This window comes from Hippocampus zosterae, chromosome 10 (assembly GCF_025434085.1).
Source record: "Hippocampus zosterae strain Florida chromosome 10, ASM2543408v3, whole genome shotgun sequence".
Classification (NCBI taxonomy): domain Eukaryota; kingdom Metazoa; phylum Chordata; class Actinopteri; order Syngnathiformes; family Syngnathidae; genus Hippocampus; species Hippocampus zosterae.
Genome location: NC_067460.1, coordinates 23,762,315 through 23,780,016, shown reverse-complemented (window position 1 = coordinate 23,780,016; position 17,702 = coordinate 23,762,315). Strand labels below are relative to the sequence as shown.

Sequence of the window (17,702 nt, the reverse complement as noted above, 5' to 3'; positions counted from 1 at the left end):
CAGTAAATGATCCCGTTCCAAAATCTGAGCAACAATCGTGTCCCGATAACTTCAGTATGGTGGTTTTCGGTATAGCTCGATAAATAAATGACACAGACTGCGACGTTCATTTGGTACAGTCGAACTTGGTTACAAGGTACCTCGAGGGACATAGCGAATCAGAAAATGGCCGCCAACTGCGACCTGGAATACAGTCTGAACGTTTATAGATGTAAAAACTTGAATATGTAACACGGTAGGCGGCCCGTAATGCAGTGGTTAGCGCGTTGACCTCACAGTGCAGAGGTCAACACCGGGTTCAATTGCAGCTCCGGCCTCCTGAGATGATCCCTTCCCGTAAAAAAAAAAGCAAACAAACGTATTTGCTTACTGAAACAAGATGACATTTGACGTTCATGTTTGTATTTGATCGAAGCACCAAATGGGGGCGGGGGGGGGGGCAGCAAAAAGCTGCCATGTTCGCCGACCGTCATGTGTTTGTTTATTTGGTGGGCCAACAATGCTGCAGCGCTAGCAACATGCCACAAAGTGACAGGCCGCCTTTGTAACAATGACCCATTTAAGCCCCTTCGAAACGAACCCCCACCCCTAGCCCCCGCCCCCGAAAAAAAAAACAAAGGCGAGATTGTGTGAAAGCAAAAACTCACCCAAATGACATCACTGGATGGACAATATGAAGATCGCATATGTAAACAAAACACCTAAGATGAGATGTGGAGATGTTTCCGAGGGTCCGGCACGCATCACAAGAAAGAACTTTGTCAAGTTAGCGATACCTCGACACCAAAACATAACCGCATGTGTAAAATCGCAACATCTTGCTTGATTGAGCGCAACTTTCCGTCTGACTGCAGCATGCTGCCATCTAGTGGTCGCACTCGCAAAAAACGCTCACTTCTGATGAAAACTTGACTCAAGCGGAGCCTTTTTTTTTCCCCCCGCTCATCTGGCATACCTCAGGGAAGTTCCGAAAAGCCCAATCTGGATTTTACTTTTTATTTTACATTTCAAATCACACAAACCCTGCAGGATTGTGTTTACATTTACAGAACACATGAAACAAACCAGAAGGTACTGAAAGTAAAATCACTTCCTTTCGGCTCGTGCCGTTGGGGGGTCGCCACGGCACATCATCTATTTCCACCTATCCTCCGCAACCTCCCGTCTAGCCTGCACGCTCACTCTGTATCCTCTGAACAAGTTCAAGTCCAAGTCTCTTTGACCTCGCCTCCAAAAGGTCGAACCTCGGCTGTCCCTTTTGATGACCTTACTTGTATGTGTAATCGTACACCCCCACTTTCAAAGAGAACCTCTCGTGCCCGTCACACCCAAGCTGAGGCTCTTCTATCACATGACCCACCTGACACTTTCCTAGACCCGTTCCGACCTGCTTGGATCGGTTTCTTCACCATTCCCACATCGCTCGCCGTGAATCGTACTTCAAGCCCTCCACCCACCAAGTACTGCATCTCTTCACCCCACAGCCTCGCTGACCCCCCCCCTAGCCCCCGCTTTCTTCCGTGCCCCCCCCCCTTTCTCAACTCTTGTCCACCTGCTCCACGTGCCCACTGCAGATAACAATGTTCTGTTCAAAGATCACGGGACATAACTTTCTTCCTGCAAACAGGAAGGGGCTGCGACCGGATCCCTGAGGCAGTTCTAAACTGGGACGAGATCAGCATTAGTTCGGGTTGATATCCTTTAAGTGACATTTGTCTTTGGTGCTCTCTCCCTTGGCTTAAGAAAGGTTGGGAAACACCGCGTTACACAGCCGTACCGAGACATTGTCGGGAGGTTTCCTTGCTCTCAATATCGTCAAGGTGCTTGAAAATGCCGTCCGACCGTCCGGGAGCTTCCGACTTGCTCCACGAACTCTCGGGTGGGACACTTTGACCGTTCTCATCGTGGCTTGGCTCCTCGTCTCGGCTGACGGGTGGTGCCAGGCTAAGCCCCGTTTCGGTGGACCGAGAGTCTCGTTTTTGAGGTAGGTCAGGAAAGTCAAACGCTTGCTTGGACTTGCGTGCGGTCTTCTGGGGCGTGTCTCTGGGTCCAGCGATGGGAGCCCACAAGTCGTCGTCCTCTTCCCCCTCAACTTCGTCCCTCTTGACTTTCACTGGTAGCGTGTGTCGGCGGGGGATGCTAGGTTTGGAGGAAGGCGCAGAGCTGAGCAAGAATCTGACAAGATCCTCGTTTGTCGGGTCTCCCGGGTACCGGTCGGTCTCCATGTCAAAGGTCCGCTGACGTGTCAGGGTGACTCTCGTCTTGGGGTTTTCAACAGAAAACTCAGCGGAGGAGACGCTGCCTCGGTTGCTCTGGTAGAGCAAAACCTTCTTCGAGGCTTCGCGCAGTTTTTGGGCCTCTTCCTCATTATTGTCCTGGATATCGTCCACGTCACTGTCCGTGGCGGCGGAGAACGTTCGAGCCGAGGAGGAAACACTGGGAGTCCGACTGCTCGAGTCCTCGACTGCACAAAGTGTTTCCTCTCCCTTCGCCTTTTCGGCCGCAGCATCTGTGTCCTTGTCCGAGCTCTTCTCCCGCTGGCGCGAAGTTGCGCCGAGTTCCGCGGCTGAATTCCACTCTTTCTCCGCCATTGCATCCGCCTTTAAAGATCCGACACGTTTCAGCTCGGGGAGGTTCGGCTGAGAGCTGATCTCCGAAAGGCTTCCCGTTTGGGGGGTTGCGCTCAACGGGCTGCCGTGAACCGACGAGGGTCGTCCCGACCTTCTCCTCTGGAGTCGGTTGCTCAGGACGTTTTGCAGGATGGACTCCAAAGCGATCCCCTCCATTTCTTTGTCTCTGACTGAGCAGGTGGCCGTGGATCTGCGCTTGGCGGCGCTTTGAAGACGGTTCCTGTGTCGCCGTTTCACCTCGGCCACCTCCCGGGCCGTGTTCTCCTGCGGGAAAACGGCAAAGCGTGACGAATCAATCTGGAAGTTGCATTGAGGCAACTGGACTTGGTTGGTGAGGACCTGTTTTCAAAGAGGCTTCTTCGGTTCAAATTTATACGTCAGTGGTCCCATTATTTGGAGCGCACGACGCCATGTTATGCTATGATTTTGTAGGACGGAAATCCTGGCACAAAGTCCTTGAAGGACCCTACACAGTCCACTTGCCTCAATTCAGCTTTTGCGCATCACAACGACTCGAGAACGTACGCAGGCATGTTCAGGAATCAAGGGACCTAACCTGCACGGCTCGTAGAAACCTGTTGCAAAACGAGTCGAAGATTGAGCAACACTCCTCCAGTCGGAACTTGCTGGGGTCTTCGCAGAAGTACGCCGCCACAGAGTCGCTGGTTGACTGCAACTCCCGCAGGTCCTGTTCCACCTGGTCCAAGCAGGTCTCCGCATCCTGATCCGAGAACAGCACTTAGTCACGCCCTCATTAGAGTCACGCAATGATTCCGACCGGAGGCCTTTCGCACCTTGAGGAAATCCTCCATTTGAACCTTGAGGTCTTCTTGCTTCAAACTATTCACTTTGGCGGCGTTCACTTTTTGGCGCTGGCGATCAAAATCCGCTTCGAGGTCACTTTGATGGATTCTGAAGAGAAAAAGGCGGAAGGATATATTTGGAACTGGGGAAGAAGACACTCCTAATTGACAGTGACAATACCGACGCGACAAATCAATGGACTCAGCATGATTTGTTCTTGATTTTACTGTTTGGTGCTTTCTACCGCTTTTATTACCGATTTGTCTTACTGTTTATTGTGCATGTTAAATCGCTCCATGTACAGCACTTTGTATGCAGCGATGGCTGTTTGAAAGTGCTCGAGAAATACTCTTGACTTGACTTGACTCACGACGATACACAGAAATGAATGACCGAATTTTCCATGAGGCGTTACGGAGTTTGGTGCAGGGGAGGAGGGGCAACTTTGGTTTCGCTAAGAAACAAACGAAATAACCAGTACAAATAAATAAACGGGGCTCTGGCATCACAGCGCAGAGGTGCAGGGTTCGATTCGGACTCCGGCCTTCCTGTGTGGCATTTGCATGTTCCCGTTGTCCCTGTGTGGCTTTTCTACGGGTACTCCGCTCCACTCCCAGGTTTCAAAAACAAGGTAATGGAGTGCAGAGGTACCGGGTTCGATTCCAGCTCCGGCCTCCCTGTGTGGAGTTTGCATGTTCTCCCCGGGCCTGCGTGGGTTTTCTCCGGGTGCTCCGGTTTCCTCCCACATTCCAAAAATATGCATGGCAGGCTGATTGAACACTCTAAATTGTCCCTCGGTGTGATGGTGGGCGCGATTGGTCATTCCTCTATGTGTGCCCTACGATTGGCTGGCGACCAGTTCTTAATGTCTCCCGCCTACTGCCCAAAGACAGCTGGGATAGGCCTCAGTGCGCTCGCGACCCTTGTGAGGAGAAGTGGATCAAAAAAAACGGGTGGATGAAATGGGGATCCGGCTTTCCGACCGATACAGAGCCGACGGGGGGCTTTCTGCCGACGCCCATGCGGAAACGCCGGCTCAAACGTGTGTTTACCTTGCAGCGGCTTTAATGTGGGCGAGTTGTTTGGGAAACCCAAGTAGCTCCACGTCAATGTTCTGAGCTTGCTGGAGGAGAGCGTCGGAATGATATTAGAAAAGATGCATGAGAGACATGCAAAAAGCGACTTGATGAAAGCCACGCGGTCCCACTTGCCATCACAACATAGTGCATTAGATTCATCCCGGGCTTGTTTGCTTTGGTGTCCGCCAACTTCAGCAGCGATGCCATCCGAAAGCCAACGGCGCTGCCGGCGTATCCGCCCTGTTGTCCAAACAAGCTGAGCTGACACACGCCCCTACAGCGCCAATCACGTGGCCACACCCACAGTCGCGCTCACTCACGGCATTCATGTAATTGCCCGTCTTCAAAACCAGACGAATGACTGAGTGCAGACTGTCGCAATCCAAAAGCTCTGAGAAAACAAACACAAGGGAATTTTGCTCAGTTTGCACAAAGAATTAGCTTTGAAAAAAATAAAAAAAGAAGTAAAAGTAGAGCACCATTTCCAGCAGCTTTCAAAGTGCCAATGAATTCTCTCATTTCAGCCATAGAGGGGAAAAACTCCTCCTTAAGGACCAAGCAACTCAGACGCTCCTCATACCTGACAAACACACACACACACACACACACACACACACACACACACACACACACACACACACTAATAGTGAACCTCATCCCGTCAAACGGAAACTTCCAAAAGTAAGGAAGGAGGACGTGAATCCAATGAGGCTCTCACCCAGGGATGTGGATCAGCATCAGCATGAAGAGGTCGGCATCTGGGAGGCTTGTTTGGTCGCCGCTAAATTTAAGCAACTCTTTTACCTGCAAAAAAAAAAAAAAATGTAATCCAACATCACAAGTGTGCCGGATCTGAACGTAATTAATAGTAGTTCATTCATCTGACAGCATTACTAACCAGTAGTAATTACCAATTTATAAAGCATTTATAAACTCTTCATAAGGGCAGCCTTGCAAAGGGGCGTAAAAGCGTTAGTCTAAGAGTTAGTAATTTCTCTGTAGCAGTGTATGACAACAAGTCATTACAAAGTGTCATTGCATGCAGTAATAACCAAATTATAAACCTTTCATGAGGTAATCTTTGCAAAGAGGTATATGGGTGTTTTGTAGCATATTTGGTCAATCTAGCAGTTCTTAGTTTACTCAAAAAAGCTAAGACTTAAATTGTTAAAAATAGTAATTACACATTAATAAGACATCTATAACTCTTTATTAAGGGTAGTGTGATATTAATTCCATTTTTAGCTCTTTATTTTAGTGTCAACAATATCAGAACAATGCCCAAAAGTCTTGTAAGGTATGTGCACAGTATCTGTAGTATCTTAAGTCTTAAGAATTGGAAACAAATTTACACAAACCCTTTCTAAAGAAATCACAAGGGTCATAGTAATGTGTTGGGTAAAATTTACAGTTCTTTCCCGACTTAAAAAAAGATTACATCTTCATTTTATGTGTCAACAGACATAGCAACAAACTGTTTAAAAAGTCTTCATGAAGGCAAATATTTTTGCTATGTACTTTGATCAAAGGAACTTCTCTGTGTGTCCCGTTATTAATGGTTAACAAAATCTTTTTTTTTTTTGTGCTACAAGAACGCTGTCAACAGTGTGTGTTGACGTGAGAGAAGGCGTCGCGGGTACCTCGTCGTCATCCGGCAGCAGTTTACGCAGCTCCCTCAATTTCCCGGGACCAAAACCTAGGCCGTGTCCCGCCTGGATTTCCCCAATCATGTCCATGACAGGCCTGTGGATTGAAGGGCAAACATAGATGGGGTGCGCATCATCATTGATGTCACAGCGGTCAGCTCTCAAATCCATTTTATTGAGGTTGGAGCGCCTCAACGTTGCCGTTGCACCGGCGGGCCTCGGCAAGCAAGCTTTTGGCAAACATGAATGTGGTTTGAAAGCGGCGCACAAAATACAGCGGTAAATTTGTCAACAATTTGGAGCAATAGGCATCATTCGCTCATTTTCTTAGGACCAAAATATGCACACACCCCCAAAAAAACCCCCAACTCATATACTTTCACTGCGAGGCTGCCATGTGAACTCATAGCGGCCTGGTGTCGTTAAATTTCGCTGCCGCCATCTAGAGGTGGAGTGTCTGAACTTCACTCTGAAGTCAAATTTTTGCTCCTAAGAATGAAAAAGTGGTACTCCTAAATCAAGGCAGCACTGTACTTCACCGCGTTTAATGGCAGACTTGACAGTACGGAATGTTCAGCGCACGCTCAGTCGCTTCTCGCAACACGCTTCTCGCCTCACCTCCACCGGGCCTGCCGGGACACGCGAGTGTGACGCAGTCACGTTGTTGTGTTGCGCCATGTGCTGTTGTTGCATAAAGTTAGTGACTCACCGCCTGAACTGCTTGAGGAAAATACCAATATTCATACTCCTCTTAGCGCTGAGAATGGACACCTAAAGAAAAGAAGACACAAAGTTTTGACTGGCGTAAAATGGCAGTTTAGTGACGAAGTGCTGCTCCAATGAGGGGAAAATGCATCCACGTGACCGCCCCCTCAAAACAGGCTCGTTTCAACAAGAGTCTCAAATCCGAATACAAAAGTACATTCAATGCTTGAGGTACTTTCTCACACACACACACACACACACACACACACGCATACACACAAATGTCAAACATGAGACACGAGATATTGTGGAAAAAAACGGCCCCATTTGACACGACATCAGAGAGCGCTCTCGTACATGACAGCACGGGGCAACCTTCCTTGAGCAAACACACACTGTGTGAAAAAAAAGATCACACAGCTGAACCATGACGTCGTGGCGTGTTTGCCTTTTATTTGTGTGTGCCGTGCGCACACAGCGCTCTGACACTTTTCACAGCCTCGCAGAATCGTTTTTTTCTGCTGAGTGTTTGCTGTAAACTTGCTTCAGTTACACTTCAGTTCTGTTTATTGCAACGTAGCTGTTACATCATTTGGTCTATTCATGGCGTGGCCACAGACCCCCCCCCCCCCACCAAAAAAAAAAAAAGTGAAATGAGAATAAAATGTGCCACATGCTTTAACCCTTTGATACATATTTGAACACACTAATTATATTGTAAACAGTAAGTTAGGTGCCTTTAAGAGGCGAGGCCTGGCGGGGTAAACTGTGTGACATCAGCGAGTGTAAATGTATTTTGTCTGGGCGTGAGCTGTGGTCGACAGCAGTCAGTCTTCCAGCATTCGATAATCAGTTGAAATTTGCATCGGTGACTGTAGCGCTCCCTTCCCACAAGCAAAGGCATAACAGGAAGCAAGTAAAGTGGTGCATTGACTTACGAGTTTAGTCATTCGGTGTCTATGCTTGCAACTGTGATATCTGAAATCAACATTCATTCATTCATTCATTCATCTTCCGTACCGCTTGATCCTCACTAGGGTCGCGGGGGGGGTGCTGGAGCCTATCCCAGCTGTCTCCGGGCAGTAGGCGGGGGACACCCTGAATCGGTTGCCAGCCAATCGCAGGGCACACAGAGACGAACAACCATCCACGCTCACACTCACACCTAGGGACAATTTAGAGTGTTCAATCAGCCTGCCATGCATATTTTTGGAATGTGGGAGGAAACCGGAGCACCCGGAGAAAACCCACACAGGCCCGGGGAGAACATGCAAACTCCACACAGGGAGGCCGGAGCCGGAATCGAACCCGGTACCTCTGCACTGTGAAGCCGACGTGCTAACCACTGGACTACCGGGCCGCCCCTGAAATCAACATTCCCCAGTGAAATGAATGGAAATGCTGTTAATCCGTTCCAGCACCTCCAAAAATGTGTCCATTTTTTTTTCAGTAGGTCCGAACAATTCACCGCTTGTGTTTATTAACAAAAAAAAAGTGGTCCGAGAAAAACAGAAAAAAAAATACAGAATTTATCGCAACATCGAGGGGACCGGGAAGGGAGACGGGATGACTGAATACTTTTTTGCATTCCATTTTTTTTTCAGCCCTTCTCGTAAATCAAGGCAGCAATGTGTATAGATTGTAAAAGTCCATTAAAAAAAAAATTCAATAAATCCAGTGACAAACCATAGCGACAAGTAGATATGCGTCATAAAAATGTAATAAAAAGCAGGGGAAGCCCATGCTACTCACCACTTCCGCCCCAGAGGCAGGCGCCAGGGCCCCGCGGCGGCCCAGGGTGGCCAACTGTTGCAGCTGCTGGTTCCGTCGCTGGGCCCGCTTATGACTGAACAGCTCCTCCATGTGTTCCGTGTCCAGCTCGTAGTCGCCGTCCGTTGCGTCCTCCGTCCAGATGTTGCGCTTGCCCATCACTGTGTGCTTGGGGATGGTCTCCCAGTTGAAGTTGCGCATCCTGGAGCGCCGACGCTCCAGTTTCAAGCCGCCCTGGCCGGGCGCCGGCGGCGGTGGCGGCGGCGGAGGTGGGGGCGGCAGTAAAGGCGGCGGGGGAGGAGGTGGTGGCGGGGGATCACCGGCTTCCATCGTGATTGGGATTCAGCAGCAAGGTGTTGGGTGTTCTCAGCTGCGCATGCCGGCTGACAAGAAGCCCGCCAGCAGCAGCACCAGGTTTTTTGTTTTCATCGGACTTGGGTGTAACAGGTGTGCCCTCAATAACAGGAAGAGTGATGCATTCTTTCTAGGGAAATAAAAGGGTGTGTGGGGTGGGAGGGGTTGTTACAACAGATTTATTACTTCAAAGACACACAATTATATCATATAGTTGGCTGGTTCATATTTCATTCTAGTAGTACTTCACACGAAGGGTACTGGTACTTTATTTGTAATCATTAATAAGAAGTATGACGTCGCAGACCATATTGTCGTTGCGTTTGTTCTCAGAGGACCATCGTGATTGTGAATGATGGGCTTGTCATAATATTTACAATGACAAGATTTGAAATCAGCAGTCAAGGAAAAGAAATTGCTCAATTATCGTCCAATTTATTTTAAAAAGAGTTGCTGAAAGTGAAGAGAGCAGAGCAACCAGGGCGCTAAAGTGGGCTAACTCCACTGCTAACATTGTTATTCGCGGCAGAGTGATCCCAAGTTTAAAAAAAAAAACAAGGAAAATAAATTGCTCAATTATCGTCCAATTTTAATTTTTATTTTATTATTTATTATTATTTATTTATTACTATTTATTATTTTATTTTAATTTTAAAAATCGTCCAATTAATGCCTATTCACTCAGACCATAAAGCCATTATTTTATTTATTTATTTTTGTTGTATTTTTTCTTATCTTATTTGATGTAGTTTTTAACATTGTACTCGTGATTTTAACTGCTTGTTGTAAGGTGTCCTTGAGTTTCTAGAAAGGCGCCCACAAATAAAATGTATTATTATTATTATTATTATTAATTTATTTTAAAGAGTTGCTGAAAGTGAAGGGAGCAGAGCAACCAGGGCGCTAAAGTGGGCTAACTCCACTGCTGACATTGTCATTCGCGGCAGAGTGATCCCAAGTTTAAAAATAAAATAAAATTAAAAACCCACATATAAAAATGCAGATGCACTTGCACCCCCCCCACTCCAAAAATGTTAATTGTATTAATAGACTGCCCCCCACCTGCCGAAATTGTAACCAAAAAATAGATTTTTAGCTTTACTCATCACACTTGCATATTTAACTTAAAAATGGCAAATGTGAAGCAAGCCCACTCTTCCTCTCAGTGGCTCAATTTCGATTTTAGCCAGAATCTTGAGGCAGACAACCATGGTTCGTCTTTGCGAGCAAAAAAAGTTTGCAAAAAAAAAGACAAAAAACGTAGCCCATTTTAAGATGTGATGAACGCAAATTCTTCCGCATTGTCATCAATATTTCGCACAAAAGACGTTCCCAGCAATATGTTGGCTCACTATTCGGCATGAACCAACAACGCCGTTTACCTCACAGCAACTGTAAGTATATTAAAAACCCGAACAAAAAATAACACATTTTTTTCACCAAATACTTAAAAGACCGCACATATTTTTTTTCTGGTAACAGCACATTTTAAAGTGTTTAAAGTGCTAGCCAATGCTAGCTCCCACTTAAAAACAGTTACTGTAGACTTCATGTGATCTTTCTTCTCAGACAAGCTGTCCGTTCAGAGGTCAACTCCAGTCTTTTTCTTCGAAGTTTTTTTCTATTAATGTATTGGACACATATATCTGTACTTCTACTTCAAGAGTACAGGGTGTGAAAACGTTTGCTCCCTCAGTTTTTGGCAACCGTATGCATTGTGGTCTTTAGGACCTGACCTCAGAGATATCATCAATAAAGAAACAAGGGGCAACCGTGTGACAAAATCCAATAGCAGACTACGGAAGTGACTCAACAAGCAATTTCATCAATCGAGTCGTAAAGCAGAAACTCACCTTTGCTTTTGCCCCTTAAAAAGATATCCCGCGTCCTACTTTTCCATTCCAGCTTGGCTCCTCTCGTGCTGAAACTTGAAAGAGTGTCGCAATTCCACTTCCCTCCAAAGGAGAAAGACACACCCATGGAGAGGAGGCGGCGGAGGGAGCGTGCGCTCACCTTCCCGGGAAAGGAGCGCCTCTGGGATCCTTGCTGGACCTCCCTTACTTGTTAGGCAAGTGGTTGGACTGTGAGCTCTGTTGGATTTATGGACTCAAGCAACGTGATGAGGTGCGCTTGAAAGATAGAGATTAATATTGATTTGTTTTCAAGGCGTGCACACGCACGCACACACACACACACACACACACACACACACACACTCTTAGTGATTGAATAGAAACTCTTTCATCTTCGGATGAGTATTCAAACACTGAGACAGTGAAGATGGAATCTTTGGGTAATCATCCATCTCAATGCAAATGAGCTGCTTGTTTACAATCACTTCTTGGGGGACAAGTTCAAGATTTGCCCTGATCTTAAAGTCTGCCCTCATCATAGCGATTTGAACAATTCAATTCTGATAAACCCAATTAGGAAAAAAAAAACAGTCATGCCTACTATAGTTAAATGTGAATTAATAGTGTATACGACTGCTTAATAAATAAAAGCATGCTCTCCATTCGCAATCACAAGCGGTCAAGTAAAAAAATGATATTTTATCACAGGGATTCCCAGAACAAATACGATCCAAACGTAATCCCATCGGACGCTTTTCACAACTTTCACTTTGAGGAACTGCCATAAAAACGTGTTTCCCAAAAGCCGCTGAGGCAAGCCACGGCACATATTAGATAGATTAGATGGGCTTTAGCGGGTGGTTCAAAATCCCCCGCAGCTGACAACACCAAACCAGAGACATTCTGTTCAAAGTCCTAGTACAGTACTCCATGCGATATCACACTGCGTAGATCATAAACATGCACATCGACGTCACATTAAATGGAACAAAATCATCCAGCAGAGCTTTATTTGCGAGTGCACCACAACAAGGACAACGACGTGGAAATACAAGGCGCTTGCTTGCATACGGTAGACAACACAGCAGAAACACAACCGAAAAGAGAATGGACTCTCTGAACACATTCGCTCAAAATACTGACCAATGACCACTGTTCATTTTTCGGTTCGAAGCATTTAATGAATCGGAATCTCAAACGCATTGTCAAAAAACCTGTTAACAGGCCGCTTGCCACGGTGCTGAATTAGCTCAGCGGGTACCCAAAGCAGGAGTTGAAAGATTGTACACTAGCCGAGAGAGATTGACTCAATATATACATAAATATATACACGTTCCGTCTCATCTTGTAAAACGACAATTGAGGCAGCTCTATAAGAAAGCGAGCAGAAATGAAAGCGGTTATTGCGTGTATACGTTTCTGCCTGTGAAAACGCTTCGGAGCGCGGCGTGGAGACCTTAAATGAGACCTTGCAAAAAGTTGAGGCATTAAGAGTCCCGCAATGGTGATTCGTCAAACATGCTCTGCCCAAATATAATGATGACGACTTACAAATTGCAAAATTCCGTGACGTTCGTTTGTCTACTACACCTAGTTCACGTTCCGTGGCAATAGACCAAACTCTCTGGAAATCGGTTTTGGAAGGAACACCTGATATGTCTGAAATTGACACAAAATGGCAGCTTTGAATCACAATTGGAATAAATTAAAAGTTTGGCCGCCCAGACATAATTAGCGAAACTTGAAATTCTCATAACTTCCTGCCATCCTTCTGTCCAAAATACATCAAATTTTGGAGTAATTGGACAAACGTTTGTCTCGAAAGAACCCCTGGAAATGACCCCGAAAAATGGCAGACTTTCAGTGCATTGTCAGGCCTTGGTTCTTGAGATGAAAATTAATAACGAAGAATCGAAGCAATTTCAAGAGGAACGTTGCACTGTATTGCTCGGACCGGAATGATATCCACAACATAACACGGATCACTTCCAAACTCTCATCTACTGTTCTAAAAAATATCAAAAAGACGACAAAAATAAAGAATGCCCAACAGCTATGTCCACAAAAAAAGTCTATACTTTACAATTTGTTATATACATGGAAATAAATGGACCATCAAAGAATAGTGTGCGGCTAAACAATATATATGTATATAAATAAAACTTGTACCGTAAACAAGTGAGAATTTACACCAAAAAAAAGCACTATTTCATATTTTCTCATTCTAATATTCAGTGTTGATCCCACCAGAGAACACCTGTCACTGTTCCTCCAGCCAGGACGGCTTGTCGGCGCCGGGCGGCTTCAATTTGACGTTGAACTGCACCAGAGTTTGTTCCAGCTGCTGCTGGTTGCCGGCGAAGTAGGCCGAGATGGCGTTGTGGAACAGCAGTAGCTGCTTGTGCATCACTTTCACCTGGGACACAGCAGACGCCATCAAAAACATGACGCCCGGCGGTCCCTGCGCTCGATGGTGCTTGCTGGATTATTATTATTATTATTTTTTTTTTAGCTTTGTGACATGAGAAAAAAAAAAGACTTGTGTGAGCTGCAGACATTCCGTCAATGTACCTGTGATAATATCCGGCAAATAACTTAGGCCGGTTTATGACAAAAAAATGCCATTCAAAAGCTGACGACAATGATTGCTTTTAATACTTTGGCACCATCTGATGGCATATCGGTGCCCTGCACCTACATTGAACTGAATGAACTTTGGCACCATCTGGTGGCATATCGGTGCCCTGCACCTACATTGAACTGAATGGACTTTGGCACCATCTGGTGGCATATCGGTGCCCTGCACCTACATTGAACTGAAGGGAGAAGCTTCATTGTCATTAGCCCCCCTCCAAGTCACACAGCTCAGATGTTGTTGTGACTTCCGCCTTATTCAGAATACCGGAATTATTATTATTTTTTTTTTAAAGAGTAAACACAAGGTAGCAGTGTAAATGGTGCAGTTTTGTCACATAAGTGAAGCGGAGCGCAGCAAACCTTGTTCTCCTCCAAGAACTTGAGCTTGATGGTGACGTCGCTGCGCAGCCGCTCGTATTTGTCCCGGTGCACTTGGTAGTCGTGCTGGGCCATGTCGATGCGGACCATGGCGGCGCTGTCCCTCGGGCCCAAACTCAACTCTTCCAAGTCGGAGCGGTAGGCGTCAAACTCCAACCTGAGCGGGCGCGAAACAACATAAAATGGAGGCCGTCACATTGCGGGGAACCCACGCAGGAGAACCCCCCAACCCAACATTTGGGTTACCTTGCATTTTCATAGTGCTTGATCGTCATCAGGGTATCCTCCATGGTTTTGTTGACCAAAGTGTCGATGCTGGACACAAAGAAGTTGATGGCGCCCAGCAGGGACTCGCCGTTCTTGCACAATAGCTTTTGAGTTTCTGCATTATACCCAAACTCATCCTGATGAGGGAGGGGGGGGGGGACAAAAGTGCACATCCTTAACGATTTCTCAACCGCTGCGTAGTGAGAGATCATCAGCCGATGATCACGAAACTGGTCCGAAAATTCTTATTTCGGCCAATGAATTCATATTAAAAAAAGTCCAAATCAAATCATTTCCATGGCATTATTTTTTACCCCCCCAAATATATTTTTAGATGATTTTCAAATGAACATGACCACTGAAACACTGGAGTCGCGCTGTGGGCTACCTGCAGCTCAGGTGACTTCTGGCTGAGGTCGGTGAAGGTGTCACCGAGAGCCTGCTGTGTTTGCACCATGCTCTGGAAGTGGCTGGTGAGCGCCGTGGCCAGCCGCAGGATGTTCTCATACTTGCTCTTGGTGTCTCTCAGCAAGTCAATCTGAGCCTCCAGTTCCAGGTCCACCGTCCGCGAGCCTCGGCCGAAGCGCTCCGAGAACATCTGCTTGGTGCACTGATGGGGGGGTTTAACGGATGGTTGAAAAACAACTAAGGGAGCGCTCAGAGTTGAAATAAAATTAACTTGAGCTCGGAGAGGTAAGGTAGGGCAAGGCCAAGATCTTAGCAGCGGCAGATCGAGCAGCGGCATTTTGGACCAACTGGAGATGGCTAATGGAGGATTGGCTGACTTCAAAGTCAAGCGCATGACAGAAATCCAGCTGAGATGTGACAAAGGGCACGAGTGACCCTTCCAAAGTGCTCTTAGTATTCTGAATTTCAATTTCCTACGGGCCTAAAGTATGCATCCCATTAGCGTGACGACCTGGACAGGCTCTATGTGCAGTGGTATTGGAGGAACCGGTAGCGTGCGCCCCCAAACAGCAAAATATCCAGCGGTTACCTTATACGTGTTGATGCCCCATTTCTTCACACTGTCCAGCTTCTCCACTGCCACGCCACGGGATACTTCCTCAATCGCGTTGCAGGTGTTATGGTTTGAGGAGCCTTCCAAAAAGAAAAACAAAGGGGGCACTGGCATAAAAGCGTTGACTCGCGTTATTTACGATGGACACGAGAGTTACGGAATGACAAGATGGTGACTGACGGGCTTCAATGAGGATACCTGAGAACTGCTGGCTGCCGCGCTGCGCCAGTCGACCGGCAGCCGGCTGGCTGGTGGGCAAGCTAGCGGCCCGGGATTTCATGCGGATGTCTGTGATGGGCATGGGCGGGGCAAGGGGCGGGGCAGCGAGGATGAGGAAGATGGGTGAGAAAAGCTTTGGATAACGAAAAGTGAAATGTGTCTTTTTGGGATCAGCGATTGAAGATATGGCCAGCATGCGGTTTTTTTTGTCATGCGCTCAAGAAACATGGAAGAATGGAGTTAATGAGATGAAATGCAATCGAGGACAGCCAGTCTGAATATTACCATACGATAAAGTCCAGTATTACAAACGCTCATAGTTGGTTAGTGCATCCTTTAACCCTCCTGTTATGTTTGTGTCTTCGGTCCACCACAAAAAGCTAACCACTGTCGCGGGTTTTTTGTTTGTTTGTTTTTTGCAACAGTCCAGGTATGCAAGTCCATGTTTTATGCAACTATTTGTTTTTTTCGTTATGTGCCCAATGCACGGATCGGCAGGTTTGTAAAGAGGTGCTGCCTCCACGACAGAAAATACAATATTTTTGTACATAACCGCGGTGAGAAACCGGATTGGCCAGTCGTTTTATTGTCAAATACACTTCTTGGAAAAAAAAAACCAAATCATAACATGAGGGCTAAGGCACCAATGTTTCCACTCAACTGTCAATGTAGGCATGCGAGCAAGGCTGCATACAAGTCCTTTTTGTCCAAATAGGAAAGTTTTCACACACAAAAAAAAAATGAAGACTCAAAGGGTTAAAGTTGAGAAACATCGCCAGAATGCACAGGCACCTGGTGCAGGTGCGGGGGCACGTCCTCTGTCCAAATATTCGGGGTTGAAACGAATGGCAGGCCCTATGAGATACGGTAATATAAAGCAGCAGCCTGGAGGTCAGCACGTGTACAGTGACGGTCAATCATAGTAAATCATAAAGCCTCCATTGTTTCATGGCAACCACTTGCGGTCACTGAACGCTATTTAAAAACTCTTCTGGGTTTGTTGGTGGGGAATGAATCGCCTGTGCTATTGTGGTCACTACCTTTGATGGTGCTGGTTGGAATGATGCCCCCCGCTGGACCGCCGTAACCTCCCGAGACGATGCTGGTTTCATTCAGGTTGGGCCCCGATACCATCACCTGTTGCAAATCCTGAGCCACAAACAAAAGAAATATCTTTATGATGATACACTGCGGACTCCACAAAGTCACAACCAGTAGTACGGCAGCCTACGTATGAATACATAATGCGCTGTGGATAAAAGGGCATCTGTAAAGCTGAAGTTGACAGGAGAGTTTAAAGAGAAAATTAAGTTGTGGATGAAATTAGCATAGCATTACAAAGAAGTACAATTAAGAAAAACTGATGCAGTGCAGTGGTGAGAAAAAAGTCAACTCAACTATGTTTTATGAAACGAATTTAGGTCACACCCCTTCCCCCCCCCCAAAAAAACAAAAAAACAGCGCTACTTTTTTTAATTCATTGAAAACAAAACAAAAACGAATTTGTTTAAGGGGGGGAGATGATGGCACAATTCATTTTCAGTGAGCTTGTAAGTAAAGGTACCACTGTGGTGAATACTTTCATGACACTGAGATGCTGAACAAACAACATTCCATCAAACAAGATATCAACTGACCTGCTCCAGACTGTCATCCTCTGGCTGTGTCCCAGTGTCTCCATTGCTGTTAATGGGAATCTCCATCGTGGCTGCTTTGCTCATGATTCCCTCTGCCATGCCGAAATATCTGAGAAGACAGTGAAAAATACGCAATTTTACAGCGCAAGTACTACATCAAAGAGCAGAGTTCGCTTACGTTGATGCTACGCCGATTGCTAAATGCAGCTGATGTGGCTTCTGGCTATGTGGCAGCCTAGCTTAAATCTGACTCTCTGCTTTCTCGTGCAAAAAAAAAAAAGGTCAAACAGCGCGCAGGAACGCAATAAAATATTACACTTGCGCAGGGAAAAAGCGCCAATTTGTCTACTTAATCAGATCAGTGCAATGTCACATCCATAGCTGCTGTTTACGTGAGCTGCCTCGTTCTGTACAACTCATCCTGAAAATCCTTGCATCCAGCCAAGCAGCGGCTTTGACGTCACTTCGCAATAAAAATATTCCTATTTTAAAGGTGCGTTAGTCCATGTTTAAGTGCTTTTAATTAAATTCACATTTAATAAAGTTGAATAAATAACGCAATAATTTTCGTTTCAGGGTGTTGACGATGTTCTGGAGGCATATAACAAGAGTTTTGTGAGTATTTTGAAAGAGCACCAATCTTGGAACCATTTCCGTTGTCCACGTCGTGCAGTGATACGTCACGTTCTCCCTAAACTGCAA

General features: G+C 46.2%; 2 protein-coding genes across 6 annotated transcripts; both read right to left on the bottom strand.

Moving 5' to 3' along the window:
- Positions 1 to 982: 982 nt before the first annotated feature.
- Positions 983 to 11,055, bottom strand: LOC127608909 (FH2 domain-containing protein 1-like). Of its 2 annotated transcripts, none has more exons than XM_052078412.1 (12): positions 10,842 to 11,055; positions 8,617 to 9,118; positions 6,869 to 6,930; positions 6,154 to 6,256; positions 5,232 to 5,317; positions 4,993 to 5,093; positions 4,834 to 4,904; positions 4,642 to 4,753; positions 4,487 to 4,553; positions 3,425 to 3,542; positions 3,187 to 3,351; positions 983 to 2,894 (listed from the first exon to the last, which is right to left on the bottom strand). In XM_052078412.1, the coding sequence occupies exons 2-12, from the start codon at positions 8,962 to 8,964 to the stop codon at positions 1,764 to 1,766; spliced, it is 2,364 nt and encodes a 787-aa protein (XP_051934372.1). In that variant the 5' UTR covers positions 8,965 to 9,118; positions 10,842 to 11,055; the 3' UTR covers positions 983 to 1,763. The 2 variants fall into 2 exon arrangements, with proteins under 2 accessions (XP_051934372.1, XP_051934373.1); XM_052078413.1 differs by having other exon boundaries at positions 8,617 to 9,114.
- A 781-nt stretch (positions 11,056 to 11,836) lies between these two features.
- Positions 11,837 to 17,476, bottom strand: LOC127608970 (arfaptin-2-like). Of its 4 annotated transcripts, XM_052078561.1 has the most exons (10): positions 17,179 to 17,476; positions 17,001 to 17,109; positions 16,404 to 16,512; positions 16,156 to 16,218; positions 15,343 to 15,432; positions 15,121 to 15,224; positions 14,512 to 14,733; positions 14,103 to 14,260; positions 13,839 to 14,013; positions 11,837 to 13,257 (listed from the first exon to the last, which is right to left on the bottom strand). In XM_052078561.1, the coding sequence occupies exons 2-10, from the start codon at positions 17,097 to 17,099 to the stop codon at positions 13,102 to 13,104; spliced, it is 1,176 nt and encodes a 391-aa protein (XP_051934521.1). In that variant the 5' UTR covers positions 17,100 to 17,109; positions 17,179 to 17,476; the 3' UTR covers positions 11,837 to 13,101. The 4 variants fall into 4 exon arrangements, with proteins under 4 accessions (XP_051934521.1, XP_051934523.1, XP_051934522.1 ...); XM_052078563.1 differs by lacking the exon at positions 15,343 to 15,432 and having other exon boundaries at positions 17,179 to 17,475; XM_052078562.1 differs by lacking the exon at positions 16,156 to 16,218 and having other exon boundaries at positions 17,179 to 17,475.
- Positions 17,477 to 17,702: the final 226 nt, after the last annotated feature.

Coding starts and splice junctions, on each gene's coding strand:
- LOC127608909 (XM_052078412.1), bottom strand. CDS start 8,964: ATGGAAGCCGGTGATCCCCCGCCACCACCTCCTCCCCCGCCGCCTTTA. Junction 6,257..6,868: donor TTCCTCAAGCAGTTCAGGCG/GTGAGTCACTAA, acceptor TTCAATCCACAG/GCCTGTCATGGACATGATTG. Junction 4,554..4,641: donor GCACTATGTTGTGATGGCAA/GTGGGACCGCGT, acceptor TCCTCCAGCAAG/CTCAGAACATTGACGTGGAG.
- LOC127608970 (XM_052078561.1), bottom strand. CDS start 17,099: ATGGCAGAGGGAATCATGAGCAAAGCAGCCACGATGGAGATTCCCATT. Junction 14,261..14,511: donor AGAAGTCACCTGAGCTGCAG/GTAGCCCACAGC, acceptor CTCCCTCATCAG/GATGAGTTTGGGTATAATGC. Junction 13,258..13,838: donor AGTTCTTGGAGGAGAACAAG/GTTTGCTGCGCT, acceptor GCTGTGTCCCAG/GTGAAAGTGATGCACAAGCA.